Source organism: Morus notabilis, unplaced genomic scaffold (genome assembly GCF_000414095.1).
Source record: "Morus notabilis unplaced genomic scaffold, ASM41409v2 Scaffold1292, whole genome shotgun sequence".
Lineage (NCBI taxonomy): Eukaryota > Viridiplantae > Streptophyta > Magnoliopsida > Rosales > Moraceae > Morus > Morus notabilis.
The window spans coordinates 246001-263359 of record NW_010361938.1 but is presented as its reverse complement, the minus strand read 5'-3'; the positions used below and the strand labels follow the sequence as shown (position 1 = coordinate 263359).

The following is a 17359-nucleotide window of genomic DNA, read 5'->3' as shown; positions in this document are numbered from 1 at the left end:
GTTTTAATCTTTCGCGGCACAAGTTCAAGTCGAAATGGAATAAAGTATTTTCAACTCAAGATTTGCATTAAAAGAGAATTTATTTAGGCATTTACAATGAGAGCAATTCCAAGGAGCAAACCAGTGTTAATTATGGCTAAAATTAGTGAAAGAAATTGTTAATAAATAGGCTTCAACTACAGAAGCGGCCATACACAACGTCTTTTGTTCTCAAGAAATCATGCATTGTGCAGGATTTTCCCACTATTTTCCTGAAGTCTTGCAAAGACATTTTCAAGTTTGTAGAGCTTCGGAAATGGATCCTGCAAGGCTTAAAACTTCGAAAGGAGCTCTGTTTGCGATGGCTTTGACTGTAAGCGGACAAGAATCTGTGATCCAGAAGTAGGTAAATGCCTTCTCCAAGCCTGAAAATAGAATCAAATAGCAATAAGATCACAAAAACTATGAGGGGAGAGGTGATACTACTAAAATACTTAAAAAGTTGCCATCCTCAGTAGTTACCATCTTTGTGTGTGAACTGCTCCCATGAACGCTTAGGGAAGACGCCGTGAGTCACGTAGGCACTAACCTTGGCCGCACCATGAGCCACCAATACTTTCTGGAAGAAAAGCAAAACCCAAGTTCTAAGTTTTAAACAAGTGTATGCAAGGAACCACTTGAGATATTTTTGCGTTATGATTTACAGTTTATGACAAGAATCCCATATTTAAAAAAAAAAAAAAAAAAAAAAAAAAAAAAAAAAAAAAAGAAAGAAAGAAAAAAGAGGTTAAACTTTTTCGCCATATATGAAAAGCTTGAAAGCTGATAATTCAAAAGAATGTCCACTAAAGAATTACCCGGCACTCAATAAGTGTCCCTCCTGATTGGACCAAATCATCAACAATCACGACATGGTAACCAGCGGGATTACCCTCCTTGATCCGAACTATCCTCTTATCCCCTTCATGAACCTTATTGCATACCACCTGCCATATGATAAAATTTGACAAACTAGATAAAGAAGTTACGGAACTATTCATTAGTATTGGCATAGTAAAATAATCCAACTGCTTGTGAAATCCAGAGCTAACCGTGGGAAAATGATCCAACTGCTTGTGAAATCTTTTCCAAGCACCATCATCGGGAAAGGCAACAACTATCTGGTGGAGGACAACAATCAGTGACAAATCATTTACCATATACCAGTGACAAACCATTTATCATATAAAGTTTAGAGATTATGTTAGAGGTAGAGGAGTGTACGACGTACCTTGTCGGAATCAGGAAGCTTGTGCAGGCGTTGCTTTAAGAGAGGAATGCCTGTCTCAAACAAAGGCAAAACATGGTCCCCAAAGTAAAACCTTTCCTGGGTTATAAGAAAATATGACTACATGAGCATTTACCAAAAGAAATAAGTAGGCTCAGGATGGAAATATAGAGTCAGTAATAAAGACAATAGCCATTTGACAATCTCATAGACACTCCTAACCTCATAGCAATAAAGACAATAGCCATGCATCAAAATATGAAACGACAAGTAATCGCACCACTCAGAGGTATTGGTGTGTGCTAATGATTACTGCTAACTTTTTACTTGTTTCATGCAGAAAAATGTATATGACTTTCTGTTCATCAATCAGGTCTGTTTGGAAAGAGCGTCGGAACAAATATCATAACACCTTTTCATAAACTAATTCGTGATTTTACACAAAGGAAACTATAATTTGGATTATCAGAATCGGTTTAAAAGATGAAAAGGGTTTAGAAATAGCCTAGAATTACATTTGTTAACCAATCTACCAAACCGAGTGGGAGTTATAAGTTACTCTGATTCCTGAGAGATGGATGAATTAATAAAAGGGACTTCTAATGACAATAATGCTTCACACCCCACGAGAGAAAAGAAACTAAAGAAACAAAAAATGCTACATGTGTTGCTATTGGTGTCAGCACACGTACATACCTTCTAAGCAGCATCACTGAATACATATATTAAAATTTCAAGGAAAACTAACCTGAATTATTTTTATCCTAACAGAAATAAAAAAAAGATAATAAATTATTTATGACAAACAATTGAAGCAAACATGACAATTACTGGAGAAAGCCTAAGACAAACCTGCAAAGCATGTATATCGTATACGACCAAACTAGTTGGGCCTCCTCTTGAAATTGGAATATTTGTCAACATCCTGGCAAGGGTAAAAGCAGTAGCTACATCCCCTTCTTCTTCCATACGCTCAAAAGAACCAGTTGGAAAAAAAGGCAATACCAAAGTGAAGGAGGCAACAAAAAGTCGCGTCAGTGCATATATAACGGAAAGCTGTTCGAAGATAACTCCTTGGGAGCTGAAGGATGCCAGAAAGGCAACATGTTGACCTCTGAGTTCTTGTGCATTGTTTATAAAAATGTTGGGAAACCCATCATCAAAACTCCTGTGTATAAACAAAACCAATCAGTGATACAAATAATATTAAGATAAAGCATGCCCTTCTATAGTTTAATTTTCTAGCAGATGTTAGAAAAGAAAAGACCAGCAAAGAAAACTATAAGTTTTGAGGTTAGCCAAACTCTATAAGTAAATGGACATTAAACTCGATGCCTTCAAATGAAGTTCATTCAAGAGTGGAAAACCATATCGTAAGTTCATAGATACTTCAATCCCATGCCTAATCAAAATTATGATCAAAAGATCACAATAATTCCATCGTTGAATGTGTGCAGTCTAGTTATTTCACAACCACAGAATTAGCACGCGGATTGACCTTCTTTATCATAGAGAAAAGACAAAGAGTCTATGAGGTATGAGGTTTGTGATTATCTTGTAATCTTCTTCTTTATCATATTGAAATTCTACAGAGGCCAAAAGTGAACATAGCAGCTCACGTTCAGGGTTAACCACTATAAGTCTTGTATTTTTTAGAGTGAAAGTATTCTCATTTATGTTATTTAGTCACACCAATTAAGAGACTAGAAGCCATACACAAAGAGGACAAAACACTGGTGTGGATGAATCTGGTTATAGACTAATTGTATGACTTGCTGAAACACCAGAACACCTCTCATTCTCATTATAAGTATTTTATGCACTCTAACAAACAAACCATCACAATCTAAATTGTAAGTAAAAGACAACGGCCCAATAAAAATTCCACCAGATTATACTATGCAACCAAATTTGAGCGCTTCATTTTCACTCACAAACTTATCATCCTCCACCAATCAAATTATTGGAACTTCCAAACACTATAAAAAAAATATATATATCCTCTATATGAGTGAGGTGAGAAGAAAAGTGCCCGTCTATAATTCATAACCAAAAAGATAAATAAAGCACATTAACAAACAGAACGTGAGCAGTAAACATATGGGTATGTGTCGTTTGTGTTTATAGAGAGAGAGAGAGAGAGAGAGAGAGAGAGAGGACCTCCATTTGATGGTCTGAAGAGTGATGAAGTCGGACTGAGAAGCAACTTTCTGGGCAAGGTCTTCACACTCGGAACAGTAGAAGAGGTAAACCCGCTTCTTCTGAGACTTTTCCATTGCCGTTAAGGAGAAGAACCAAAAACCAGTCGCAGACCGAGATTTTGGAAGGAATCGTGTACACTTGTATAGTAGTTTAATACGCCCTCGAATTTTTGAAAGTATTCATTTTCATCCCATCATTTACAGAAAACGTTTCAACAAGGTCCTTTCCTCCGTTTCCATTATTACTCTGATGAAAATACTGACGTGGCATTAAGCTATGAATGAGTAAAATTAACCAGGTGGCGTAGTTGCGAAGGTCATCCTACTCGGACCTTTGTAACGTTTTGTTTATAAATTTAGAATCATAATTTATAATTTTAATTTTTAAAATTTAAATTTTTAAAAAATATATATATTATAAAAAATTAAAAATTATAATTTAAAATTAAAGACAAATTTTTAAAATAAATATCTCATGTATGATCTCTTTCTAGCCACACAATAATAAAGAACAAAAATATGTCCTTCCCCGTGTGATTGTCGGCCCCACCCAGCACGCACAAAAACATAAACAAAAACCCGCCCTCGTCCCTCCTAATGACCCTAGCTCTCAGCCTCCAACGAACCCAAAAATCGAGATCAACGAAGAAATATAAGATATAGAAGTCTCATAGAGAATAAAGCGAAAAGGATTGACAAATTAAGAGTATTTCAATACAATATTATAATTAATGTGTCAATTATAATTTTAATATTTGAGTATAAAAAATACTTTTTAATACAGTGTTATTTATCAATTTGTTGTGACAAAATTTTCATATTCTATATTTTATGATAAATTTCCCACCAAATATAACATATGAAAAATTTAATATTTAATTAGTATTTGTTGAAATGTTTACCTTTTCACGTGATTAATGTAACTTTTATATTTTTTAATTATTTTAAACATAAAAATTTATTTTTACAACTTTCAAAACTCAATAATTAGAAGAAAAATAAATTTAACATTTCAAATAGTATTATGTATTGGAATAAAAATAAAAATAACATTCGATGTCACACTTTTTTATTGTAAATACACAATTAGCATCAACATTTATATTAAAGATGGTCTAATATCTCAACGTCACTCAACCTCTTCTAAAAAAGCTAATGTCAATATATATATGTCAACCTAATATTTTGTTAAGTATGATGTATCAACCTAAATACCTCATCTTTCATCAAGATTTAGAATCTCATATTGTTCACGGCGTCAGCTTAGCTTTATGCATAGAGGCACAAACTCGGTAACGGTATGAAGCAACGATCACAATGTACAAACCCAAGGGCTAAGGGTGAGGGCTGTAAGAATTTGGGCTGAACCCGACTAACCTGCCCGATCTGAACCAATCATACCCGAAATTTGTGGATTTTTTTTTCTCGGAGAATAGGCCCAACCCGCACATTACGGGTTGGGCCGCGGGGCGGGCTTCCTTTGGCTCGATACTCCCCGACCTAGCTGATGAGATCAATAAGAAAAAAACCCCGATGTCCTAACTCTTAGTCTGATATCTCACTCTCACCTCTCTCTTTGTGCTGCTCAGCAGCTCCTAGTTCTCAGCCTCTCTCTCTCAGTCTCTCTCACTTCTCAGTCTCTCTCTCTACTAGCCTCCCTCTCCTTCGACCCTTGCAGCTTCCTCTTTGCCAATGAATGAATCTCTTCACGTTACAGTGAGAGATGGTTTTGCAGAGTTTAGAGAGAGAAGTCGAGGCTAGGTCTAGTTGATCGGGTGTTATTCTTGTTGGTTATAATGTTGTGCACCTCACAGCTAAGCTCCTCATCGCACAAGAAACTGCAAAAACACCTCTCATGCAAGAATATCGTCCTTGTTCTATTAATCTCTCCATCATCATCAACCTAGCTTTTTTATTTAATAAAAAATAGTGGGTGTAAGAATGGAAAATGGCACTCAATGCTCAACGCCACAATTGAGGTTTTAGGCAAGAGTCGGTAAATAACATTACCAACAGAGTTGGTACCTTCCTCGTTCAAAGACATCATAAATATGCCGACAATTCCCATAATCTTGTTTTCTTTCCAACATGTTGCCAGGGGCACAGTCAAACGTCCAGGGCCAACCCGCCCAGCCCGCAAAACTGAGCCTACCTGAGGTAATCCGAAAGGTTACGGGTTTGTGAGCCAAACACAGTGTTGTGGCACAAATTTTTCTCACCCCGAATGTGGCGGCTCGGCCCAAATTTTAGGCCCAACCCAAGCCTACCCGACCTACTTACACCCCTACTAAGGGTGACCAAGAGAGTGACCGAGAGTATAAGTAGGAGTGAGATAAATATAGGACCCGTTCACTTCGCTGATTCGAGTTTGTAATTCGAGTTAATATGTGATTTTTGTGAGAGCTTTTTACTGTAGTAAAAAAGTTAGATGTGACTGTTTCTGAAAACTTTTTACTGTAACAAAACTTAAATTCTAAACTCAAATCGGTAAAATAAACGGAACCATAATCAATTAATCGAATAATACTTGGTTTTTTTTCGCGCCATTGTATGAGGAGGACTGCCATAAGACTAGGGGCAAGATGGCGCCATCTTTGTGCTGACATATGGCTCTTTCAACAACTAATTTTCAATTAATAAAAAACTCCGATAAATTGAGACCAATACACCTATGTAGGAGTGTACAAAAAAACCGTAAAACCGAAACCGACCGAAAATCGACCGCTCAAAACCGAAAATGACGGTGCCACGTGGAACCGAACACATTCGGTTCGGTTAACCGACCGACATCCTCAAAAGTCGGTTCGGTTTTGATTTTCTGTGTAGAGAGTCGGTTAAAACCGAACCGACCGAGATGGGATTTTTTTTTATATTTTTGTTTTGTTTTACTTATGACAATTTAAATGTTTTTAAACTTGTGTTAGTGCAATTATCAATTTTGATGTTGTGCTTGTATTCATTTATTGTGATTACGTGTTTGTAACTTCACATTGAAGGAAAATTTTACATTTTTTCGTACTTACGGGTTAAAAATGCTGGTAACCTGATGGTTAACTGAGGTCATCCTTCTGATTACCAAAACTGAAAACCGACCGAAACCGAACCGAAACTGGAATTCGGTTAACCGAACCGAAATTGATAGGTGCGGTTCGGTTTCGATTCTAACTTTTAAAAAACTGACATAGTCGGTTCAGCCAACGAACCGACCAAAACCGACAAAACCGAACCGACGAACACCCCTACACCTATGGCACAATAATCATAACCAACTATAGCAGACACAATAAAAACCCAAGGGAAATCATATCTTATATTGCATGCCAAAAATAAAAACAGAACAAAAACAACACCTGCAGAAAAAACATCGCCGTGATTTATATAAATATCTACCATTAAACAGAAACAAAGCGCAAACATTAAAAAAGTCAATGGAGCCAATCCAACTACTACAAATAGAAAGAGACCAATGAATACCCATTGGCCATGGCGTGACAATTGAGACTAACACACCGCCATTGTCCGCTGCCAACCTTGCCACGCGTCCCTCCCAAAGTTTCGCTGCATCATGAAGAACAAAATCCCCATCTTGCAAATCCACCTACACAGTCTAGAGAGATAGTTATGAATTTTTAAGACAGTTTAATTTGTTGATTTAAATTTTTAATTTGAGTTAAGATATGACTTTATATGAGAATTTTTTATTGTAATAAAAAAATTAAATTTGATTATTTTTAAAAAAAATTTATTATAATAAAATTTAAATTATAAACTCAAATAGATAAAATAAACGAAATTTTAATTATAAAATATTATTTTATGAAGGGCCCTACCTTAAACTCGCCCAAAAGACTCCATTATTTGTGCCTGTGGAACAAAATCTTGGATAAATCATGGACTGTTTTACATGATCGGCACGGTGCCTCTCGCTTTCTCCCCGTTCACCTTTCGACTTTCTTAAGCTTTAGAACACGTTCTATTGGTTTATGGGCTTACAAGTCAAATTCACCTGCTATTTTCAACCAAAGGAAAAAATAATCGAATATAGTCTTGCCTATTATTTCAAAATCTCTTTTCTACTTTTTTCATGAAAAAACCGTTTGTTATCTCAAAAATCCCTCATTTTCAAATTCAATCTCCACGCTATGACAAATTATCCCCACAATCCTTGATTATCTCCCTTGATTCTGGATAACATCCCAAAAAAGTCGGCGAAAGAGAGATTTAGGGTTTGTTCTTTTGGAGTTTAACTTAAGTATAATTCTTGAGTTGAATTTGAGTTATAACTTAAGTTGAACTTGTAACTTGAGTTTGTGTTTAGTTGTGTACATTTGAGTTATGGTTTGAGATAAGAATTTTTTTGAGTTTGTGTTTGAGTGAGTCAAAACTTAAATTTGTATTTAAATAGTATTTTAATAAAAAGTCAATGCTGATGAAAATTTTTAATAGGGTATATGGGTCGGATTTTATTCGTCTTTTCGTTGTCAACGCATAGGAAAAAAATCATCTCAATCAGAATTAAAACGAAAAAATTATAGCATTTTTAAGAATAGAAAAAATAATGTTCATTAATTTGAGTTCGAGTTTCTAAACTCGAGTTGAAGGGAAAACTTGAACTCAAGTTTTAGTCCTAAACTCGAGTTTAAACTCAAAAGAACATGAACTCGAATAAAGTTGTAACTTGTTAAAACTATTGTTGGCCCATCTCTCACAAGTTCGAGCTTTTTTTAAGTTCGAGCTTTTGAGATGCAGTGGTTTCCCAACAGTGTCTTAATATGGTATCAGAGCCAGAGGTCGTGTGTTCGATCCTCCGTGCACTCTTATTCCTCCCTTAAATCATCACGTGTGTGTCCTACACGTGAGGGGGAGTGTTAAAACTATTGTTGGCCCATCTCTCACAAGTTCGAGCTTTTTTTAAGTTCGAGCTTTTGAGATGCAGTGGTTTCCCAACAGTGTCTTAATATGGTATCAGAGCCAGAGGTCGTGTGTTCGATCCTCCGTGCACTCTTATTCCTCCCTTAAATCATCACGTGTGTGTCCTACACGTGAGGGGGAGTGTTAAAACTATTGTTGGCCCATCTCTCACAAGTTTGAGCTTTTGAGATGCAGTGGTTTCTCAACAGTGTCTTAATATGGTATCAAAGCCAGAGGTCGTGTGTTCGATCCTCTGTGCACTCTTATTCCTCCCTTAAATCATCACGTGTGTGTCCTACACGTGAGGGGGAGTGTTAAAACTATTGTTGGCCCATCTCTCACAAGTTCGAGCTTTTTTTAAGTTCGAGCTTTTGAGATGCAGTGGTTTCCCAACAGTGTCTTAATATAACTCGAGTTGCATTGTTTTTGAGTTTTTCACTCAAAAGAACAAGCCCTTAGACTCCGTTTATTTCATCGATTTGAGTTTAAAATTCGAGTTTTGTTTTAATAAAAAACTCTAAATAACAGTCACACTTAACTTTTTTACTATAATAAAAGGCACTCACATAAAATCACATATTAATTCGAATTAAAATTTTGAATCAACAAACTAAATGGGTCCTTAAATAGTGAAAGTGAATAATTATTATTATCTTAATAATACTTTTTTTTTCAAAAGATCATTAAAATTTCTCTAATAAGATTTAAAATAACTGAAAAGTTAATTATCAAATTATACAAGAATTATTTATTTTGCATAATTTTAATACAAATAAAAGTCTTAAAATAGAAACTTTTAAAATTATTATCTCATTATCTTCATGGCTTAAAGTAATTATTTATATAAATAATAAAAGAAAGGTTAATTTTGTAATTGTACATATATGTGCGTGTGTGTGTGAGAAACCCTAGTGTTGATAATAAAATCTTACTATAAAATGCATATTTTCTGCCTTGAGTGAGAAGAAAAGGCACTCATCATTCATCACCAAGAGCTTTTTTTTTTCTTTTTTTCTTTTTTTGTTCCATAAGCGCTTCATGTGAAGATGGCACAAGCATAAGATCTCTCTAGTTTTGGTTGTTATTGCGAGATCTGAAAAGGAAAGAGAGAGAAGCTATTGACAGGATAATCAATTTTGCAGGGAGATTTCTAGAGACAAAGCCACCACAGCAACAAATGGAGACTAGAGCCCGTCTGATCTACAACTTCTTGAAAAGAGTGTCTCATGGGTTATTGGAAAACGGTGATTTCATGGCTTCTTGGTTTTCTTGGTAAGGAGGTTGGAAGCAAACGTTTTCTTTTCTTTTCTTTTCTTTTTTTTTTTTTTTTTTTCCCATGTCAAAACCACAATCAATTTCTAATTTATGACCATTTAAACATATATTTAAGTCAGCGATTCTATTAAACATTACAAGAGCAAAACTCAAATTATGAGTTTAAAATTAAGTTTAATATGAGAATTTAAATCAGAATGGTCTTAATTTTAGTATTAAAATTATGATTTATAATTTAAATTTTAGGTCTAAACTATAATTTTAAAACTGGATTCAGAATCAAAATTAGATATTTAAACCATCTAAAATCAAGAAGAGATGTGGTTTTATTTTTTAAGTATTTCTGCTTTAAAATATCACATTAAAATTTAAATTTTAAATTAAAATCATTTAAATTAAATACTGATTTTTAAAAATTATTTTTTATTTTTTACAAACAAATAAAAATTTAAACTAAAATTATGATTTTAATTCTAAAATTCTCATACCAAACGTAACATAAATATATCATCTAAACAACACCTTATAAGCTTTAAAATAAAAGGTACAAAAAATCACGATAGTTTTTAGATTTATCATTTTTTATAAGTAGTACTATTTTTTCTTAAAATAACAATTATAATAGAAATTCAATTGAAATTAAGTGATGTTTACTACTAATGATGATGTTAAAACATTTTCTCTAACCACTATATAAAATTCCCCTATATAAGGTGGAGTAAATCAAGAAAATATTATTTATTTATCATTATTGATTTAATCAACATTTGTGTTAGTATATTAAAATTATCACATAATAGAATGAGACCCAATAATTTTACGTATTTATTCTAATGTTGCATATGTGGTTGAAAATTTGTTCAGTAAATATATAATTTGAAAAACACAAAAAATAGGAGTTATAATTATAATTTTTTTATTATTAAGCGAAGGTATATGTATAGTTTTTTTTTTTTTTTTTTTGAGTTGCGTACAGTTATATAATTTTTTTAATTTATTGTGGGCAACACTTTCACATAAAAGGATTTTCTACATGTTTTAGCATGGGATAGAAAAGTTTTAATAGAAAGGGTATTTGGTAGGCCGTCCTTTGAGTAGAATTAGTCTTCTAACCGTTAGATCTGGTCAAAATCAAATGAGATTACAAAAATATACAGAATAGACAGTTTTTGATACAAATCTGACAGCTGAAAACGACTGAAAAATAAAACTACCAGTAATTCTATTTATCTGGTCTTACAAGAGAAACTCTCATTTTAGTATAACTTAAAAGAGAAAAAAAAAGTAAAAACTTTCAGTAATCGTTCTCCTGTGCAATACTATTTTTGTGTTAAATTTTACGTTGTTGTAGTTACTACTTACGTTAAATTGTTAAACTTTGTCATATATTGACATTCTTATTTAATCATTACAATATTGTTGTTAATTTAAAATTTGAAGTTTACTTTTATAAGCATAATAGTTATGATAAAAGATGGATATAATTTGAAATAATGTTATGCATGTTCTATGATTTTATGTATATTTTTTTCACTTTTTAGCATCATATATAGAATTCACATTGACAATGGTCTAACAGTTATTACTATCTCTAATTAATTGCTATATATTCCATTATTCAAAAATAATTGTGTCTTTTAACACATAATCAACTCTATTAATAATATTACTATCTCTAATTAATTGCTATATAATCCATTATTAAAAAAACATTTGCGTTTTAACACTTCTATTTAACAACTCAAGCTCTTAACTTATGTTGTGTATGTGTGAAAAAAATACTGTAGTAAAAAAATTAAATTTAAATTTTTATAAAAGAAAACACTATAATAATAAAACTTAAATTGTGAAATAAATAAGACCATAATCTCCTCTATTTTAGGGAATATACTGTACTTTCATAGTTAAATATGAGTGTGAAAGGTCTTTATTATTCTTTGAATTTTTTAAAGAGAACACATATTCATCTCTATTGGAATAAATTCCCACTACTTTCATAAGGTGGGTGTCACTAAATGGGTAAGTAAGTGAGACATATTAAAGTCTTATTCATTTCACCGATTCGAGTTTTCAGTTCTAAATTTTTACAGTTAAAAGTTCTCAGAAAAATGTCATATCTAACTTTTTTTGCTACAGTTAAAAACTCTAAAAAAATATCATATCTCAGTCTAGGAAGCGAAAGAAGACCTAAGAATCCATCTTTTTTATGAGTGCCGAGGATTTATCCTCGCGTAAATGAGTACCATTTTTCTTTTGTAAAGGCATGAGAGTGGTGAAAGATGCCGGCCAAAATATTCAAGAATAAGTATGATAATGAGCACACCCTTTACGTGCGGGATGCTGAAGCATAACTTCTAACTTCTGCAAAAGAGGTGATTTCCAAGTTCCTGCTCAAATAACAAAATCATTGGCTGCATAATCTCCCTGTTGGTCTAGTTCGCAATACAAAATTGTCAAAGAGTTAAAATCATTATAAAACACATCTCGCAGCCCCGGAAAACTTGGGACATTATTAGAAGTCGAAGAGTAGATTGCCCCCACAAGTTTATTAAAACCTAGTTTGTGGATCCTAAAAAGGCCAAAATTTAGAACTATATCAAGTCTTCCAAATCTTTGAGGGCGTGATCCACAGCATAAATCGCCATCTTCTTTATCTGTTCAACCAATATCAAATGAATTACCAAACAGTACTACGAAGGAAAAACAATAGAGATTACAAAATGCTATTTATCATCATTTATGTTTGCAATAACCAGGTATGCATCACCGATGACAAAAGGTAAAAGAACAAAAGATAGAAGGTAGTTCTTTTACCTTTTGTCATGTCTTTACAGTTTAAAGTCGCCTGTGGTGATGCATCGCCAATAATAATGAATAGTAATGCTCATTATTGTTGCGTGGTGAATGTTAGAGAATTCAATAGTAAAAAAGATTTTACCTCTAATTTGTCTTCTCTGGCTCTATGGTTCTTGGGAAGTTGTCTGAACTCTTCTGTTAAACGGAGGCATTCATGGATATTTTCTGGAGAAACGAAGTCTACAGCAACTTTGGTACAAGACTGCAAGCAAGGGGAAATATGATCTACACATACTCTTTCAAAAACAAAGGCAAATCCAGGGAAAAATAAATAAATAATTAAAGCTAATAAAATGCGGACCTTAAGATTCCTAACTTGGTGGGGGCATCCGGCAGGAATAAATACAGCCTCTCCAAGTCTTTGCTCAAACGTCCATGGTTCAACCCCTGAAAATAAGAAAGAAGCAATAACTTATCTCTAACAATTAGGTTGTAATTTTCCAATTATAGTTCGAAGAAAAGGAATTACAATTTTACTTACCATATTCTTCCTTTAGCTTCTTCTTGTGCGCCGAAGATAAATAAAAGGATTGGTCATGGATTGGATGATCAACCTAGACAGCCAAAAGTATAAGAGAAATGCACGCACCTTTGAAATGTCTAGACTAAAGTTAAAAGTTGCTATAGTTACCCGTTGAACAGGAGAACAATAAGTATGCCTAAATTCTTTAGAGTGTTTTCTTAGATAGGCCTCTAACTTTGGGACATCTTCTCGCCGAAAGATGTCCCAAAGTGCACCGCCTGTTTCCTCTGATTCTTTAGAAAGGAAACCAGGAAGAAAATCCCCATCCGTCTCATCTTCTACTTTGTGGATTTCTGAATCATTTGTCTGTTCATCAAGATAGCTGCTAGTTCTTATCCCCTCTTTCTCATCTTGCGCCTTGTGTAATTTTTTCAATCTTGAAATTGAACGACGCTGCAAATTACTTAAACCTACTTCTGCTGTATGCGTCAAAATGTTCACCTATATCCGTACATTGATTTAAGAATCAGAACACGTTACAATATTCTTACAATTAATAGAAAGGGCAATGTAATAATATGTATATGGCTTCACCAGATACTTGAGACATACCGCATCTGACATATCACAATGAAGCTTAGTTACCGAGTCACCTCTTCCAAGTTCTTCTTGAGTCCCATAAGCAATATACGTTTTGGGGCCCAAGTCCGGCTTCAGGACACCTAGAGGCAACTTTACAGCAAGGTTAAGGATACCAATCCTAGGATCTGTGTACTCCTGAAATGGCAAGGCGCTGATAAATTCATCACAATGACGAGGCAGAAAATCGTCAAACTTATCTGAAGGGGGCCAGTCTTTTAATTTGAGCATCTCGGGCCATAAATTAACATATGTTCTCCCTTCAGAGTAACCTTCAAAGAACTGACGAGTGTTAATCTCAACCTGCACAGTTTCACAAAAATGAAACAACTTCAATATACTCTGTACAACCAAAACAAAAATGCATCATCAACCAGCCAAGAAGTCAATGGCCTTCTAATTAAAAACTGATTTTTTTGGCCAAAAAGTCCAATAATACAAGGATAACAGAACTAAACCTCACAACCAGCCAAGCAGTCAATGGCTTTCACTTCAAAAAATTTTGAGCCTGTCTCTGCCTCTGGATTTTCACTTAGTGCACGCCACATTACCATTGGCTCCCAGCTCAAGCCAGTTGCTTGTTCAAGAACGTTTCGGACTATAACTGGTTCACCATTTATCCAATGCTTCTGGAAGCTGGAAAGCCCTCCTGTTAGAATATCACTCGAGTCTGGAGAATAGAGGTAGTTATCATTCGTATTTTCTCTGGAAGCTGCTTTTCTCAATGGATCCGTTCTTGCAACATATTTACACCTAAAATCTGTTTGTTCGGTTTGATCATCACCCAGTAAACATCTAGCTTTCACTTCTAAATTTGAGATCCACTGACAAGGAAGAATGCGCTTTAGTTCCAATATACATTTATTGCACCCACCAATATCTTTCGGAGGGCACATGACACTCCCATCGTCATTTGCATTCCACTCAGTCGAAGGTTCTGTATCATACTCTGAGGTCTCTAAAGGACAGGATACCTGTGAAGAATCTCCTCCGTGCATGTAATCATAACCCCTGTTCTTATAGTGAAATTTCACTTCACCGCGGTCTGAAAGGCCTCCCTTGCGAATATCATGGCAACAACTGAGACAGAGTTCGTAAGAACACTGTGGGCAGCTTCTATGAAGATCAATAATTGAAGTTGCGCAATGGTTGCTGCTCCATCCATAAGATACAAAGGTTTCATCAATACAAGAAAAATTACTCGCAACAATTCCATCAAGTAAAGAAGAGATGGTTACCAATAAACTCGCTCATCACTATAGCATACAGCCTGTGGTATTTCAATTTCAGAGGATGAAATCCCTGGAAAAAAAAAAAAAGGTTTCATGATGGCTAAACTGATACCTATATGTATACATACACACATATGTAAAATTTTTTAAGAAAAAAAAACTATACCTTGAATATTAGCTTCAATCTCTACCTCTTTTGTTTGTTCTTCACAAATTTGTTTTAGATATGGGAGCAATGAGGAAATTAAGTACTTAAGATGCTGCAGCTTTTCACTGTCATCAATCTTCCTCTTTGATGTCTGAAGTTCAGAAGGAAAACAACATGACTTTGTCAGAATTAGAAAATATAGTTCTAAATTAATTCTAAGAGGGCTCGCAGCACATCATTTATTACAAGAGCAAACCTCTATAATGCCAGCTGAATGCAAGCATCTATTGCAGTTACAATTTTTGCGGCAAAAAGGGCAAAGTGCCTCAATTTCCTTCACTTTTATGTTAGGGTACCTATATATATACAAGAAAGGGAACCCAATTCAGTGGAACTTTACGAAACATCGAGAAAATAAATTACCCAAAAAGAGTAAGGAAAAAAATGAATTGTTTGCAGAACAAATACCATTGCTTCACACATTCGATGCAATATGATTTCTCTTTACACTTGATGCAAGAGAAAACACTTTCACTTGCCTCCATACACTGATGACACTTCAAATTATCTTCTGCTTTACTCTGTGTAACACCATAAATATAAATTCACTCTCACATGAACCAACCTCTTTCACTTAAAGAAGGAACATGTTAAAACTAATCACCATTCCAAATGTACAAGAGATGCACAAAAACAGATATTACCTCCACATCACTCACTGCGTCCTTACCGACGCAATTGACAGAAGAACTAGGAGAAGCTGGAGGAGGAGAAGTGCAACATGTAGTATCCCTCGACTCATAAATTTCAACAGCAACATCCTTTGGAGTTTCTTCAGTCACTATACCCACAGAATTTCTACTTCTACTTCGATTCTGTCTTAACTTGAACAGAAACAATAACTCCCGTTCTTCAAATTCATCTGCTAAAAACTCATCATCCAAATCAATCTCTCTCTTTGAGGCAATACAAGCCCTTCTCGAATTTCTTTTGCCACATCCTTTTCCAGATGACACTGTTGCTGCTCCAGAAAAATCAACATTCTTTTTGTCATCCCCTGTTATGGTTTTCTTATTTCTAGGTTGTGAAATTTCTGAAAACTTTCTCTTAGTTCCAACCATGGAAACATTTGAAGCTCCCTCTATATCACTCTTGGAAAACCGCTTTAACCGCCCTTGATCCGCAACCAAAATTTCCATTCCACTACAGAATCACATGAACAACAGAGAATCTCAGCCAAAGTTCAACACAAAACGACGGAATTCCATAGTAAATTCATATGCGAAATATTTGAACAAAACAACCAAGCAAAAGAATCAGATTCAACATGCAAATATAGTTGCACATTACTCGATCATGTCCCAAAATCAACAATTCCATGCAGATTATACAAACAAGCTATCAAATTCGTGGGCTGAAGAACAAATAAGAATTTCATTAGGGTTAGAGACAAATTCTCCATCCATCAAAAAAACACATTACCCGATCATGATCATGTCCCAAAATCAACAGTTACATGCAAATTATACAAACACGCTGTCAAATTTGATAGGCAAAAATCCGTGAGTCTGAAGGTGAAGAGCAGAATGAGAATCATTAGGGCTAGAGACAAATTCTCGATCCAGCGATAAAATCTCACAAAGCAAAACAAGAATCAAAAGAAAACAGCGAGAATTTTTCCAATAATCAAACGAACGAGATCGTCGAATAAGACTGACCTAATTAATCAAACCACCGAAAATCCAAACTAAAAAAAATTGATCTACGAAGAATTCTTGCGTCGAACCATCGTCGATGATTTGGTCTTCGCTTCGTTTACTTGAGATTGGGAATGGTAATGTCGAATTGGCGTTGATTCCAATGCCGTATGAGGAACGAATCCAGAAAGAAAAAGGAAAATGGGAAAATTTTCCGAATTGAGAGTGATAAAGACGTGACACTACTAATGGAAAAACAACTAATGTTTCCCTCTCTCTCACTCACTTTGTTTCTGTGTTTGTGATAATGTTAATTGAAGCTCAAGACTTTCTGGTTTTGCTTTTGTCGGGTCGTCTCGTTTTCTGGTTATTCGGGTCAACGTGATATATATATACACACACACACACACACACACACACGTAGATAGGGGTGTAAATTGGCCGAGTAGGGTAGGATTGAGTCGAAAAATTGAGCCTATCCGATCAGTGCGGGTTGAGAAAATTTTAAGCCGTAACACTCTCTTAAGTCTACAAACCCGCAACCTTTCGGGTTACTCGGGTTGGTGAAAACCAATTTTAATCTATGACTTCATCAATTTTAATCAATTTTTAGTCAATTAATCTGTGCTTGTTACAGAAGAAATTATTATCAAACATAACATGTTTTTCTTTCAAGAGAGGGTCTAAATGC

At 34.6% G+C, this 17359-nt stretch overlaps 2 protein-coding genes across 2 annotated transcripts; both read right to left on the bottom strand.

The window, feature by feature from the left end:
- Positions 1 to 67: 67 nt before the first annotated feature.
- On the bottom strand, positions 68 to 3593 carry LOC21397316 (ribose-phosphate pyrophosphokinase 4). Its single transcript, XM_010100866.2, has 7 exons — positions 3407 to 3593; positions 2099 to 2414; positions 1250 to 1345; positions 1071 to 1139; positions 837 to 965; positions 502 to 598; positions 68 to 404 (listed from the first exon to the last, which is right to left on the bottom strand). Exons 1-7 carry the CDS (start codon positions 3520 to 3522, stop codon positions 274 to 276), a joined length of 954 nt encoding a protein of 317 aa, XP_010099168.1. The 5' UTR covers positions 3523 to 3593; the 3' UTR covers positions 68 to 273.
- Positions 3594 to 11920: 8327 nt separating this feature from the next.
- On the bottom strand, positions 11921 to 17011 carry LOC21397315 (lysine-specific demethylase JMJ25). The gene is made up of 13 exons (XM_010100865.2): positions 16690 to 17011; positions 15676 to 16174; positions 15440 to 15552; positions 15228 to 15327; positions 14990 to 15122; positions 14830 to 14893; positions 14050 to 14743; positions 13565 to 13894; positions 13121 to 13453; positions 12971 to 13043; positions 12791 to 12876; positions 12572 to 12691; positions 11921 to 12287 (listed from the first exon to the last, which is right to left on the bottom strand). Exons 2-13 carry the CDS (start codon positions 16168 to 16170, stop codon positions 12225 to 12227), a joined length of 2604 nt encoding a protein of 867 aa, XP_010099167.1. The 5' UTR covers positions 16171 to 16174; positions 16690 to 17011; the 3' UTR covers positions 11921 to 12224.
- Positions 17012 to 17359: the final 348 nt, after the last annotated feature.

Bases quoted from the DNA above. Each gene is read 5' to 3' on its own strand.
- LOC21397316 (XM_010100866.2), bottom strand. From the start codon at position 3,522: ATGGAAAAGTCTCAGAAGAAGCGGGTTTACCTCTTCTACTGTTCCGAG. The intron at 1,346-2,098 runs GTTTGTCTTAGG...CTTATAACCCAG, and splicing joins ACGATATACATGCTTTGCAG to GAAAGGTTTTACTTTGGGGA. The intron at 966-1,070 runs GTTAGCTCTGGA...ATCATATGGCAG, and splicing joins AGTTGGATCATTTTCCCACG to GTGGTATGCAATAAGGTTCA.
- LOC21397315 (XM_010100865.2), bottom strand. From the start codon at position 16,170: ATGGAAATTTTGGTTGCGGATCAAGGGCGGTTAAAGCGGTTTTCCAAG. The intron at 13,044-13,120 runs GTAACTATAGCA...TTGGCTGTCTAG, and splicing joins ATTGTTCTCCTGTTCAACGG to GTTGATCATCCAATCCATGA. The intron at 12,692-12,790 runs GTCCGCATTTTA...CCTTGCTTGCAG, and splicing joins ACCAAGTTAGGAATCTTAAG to TCTTGTACCAAAGTTGCTGT.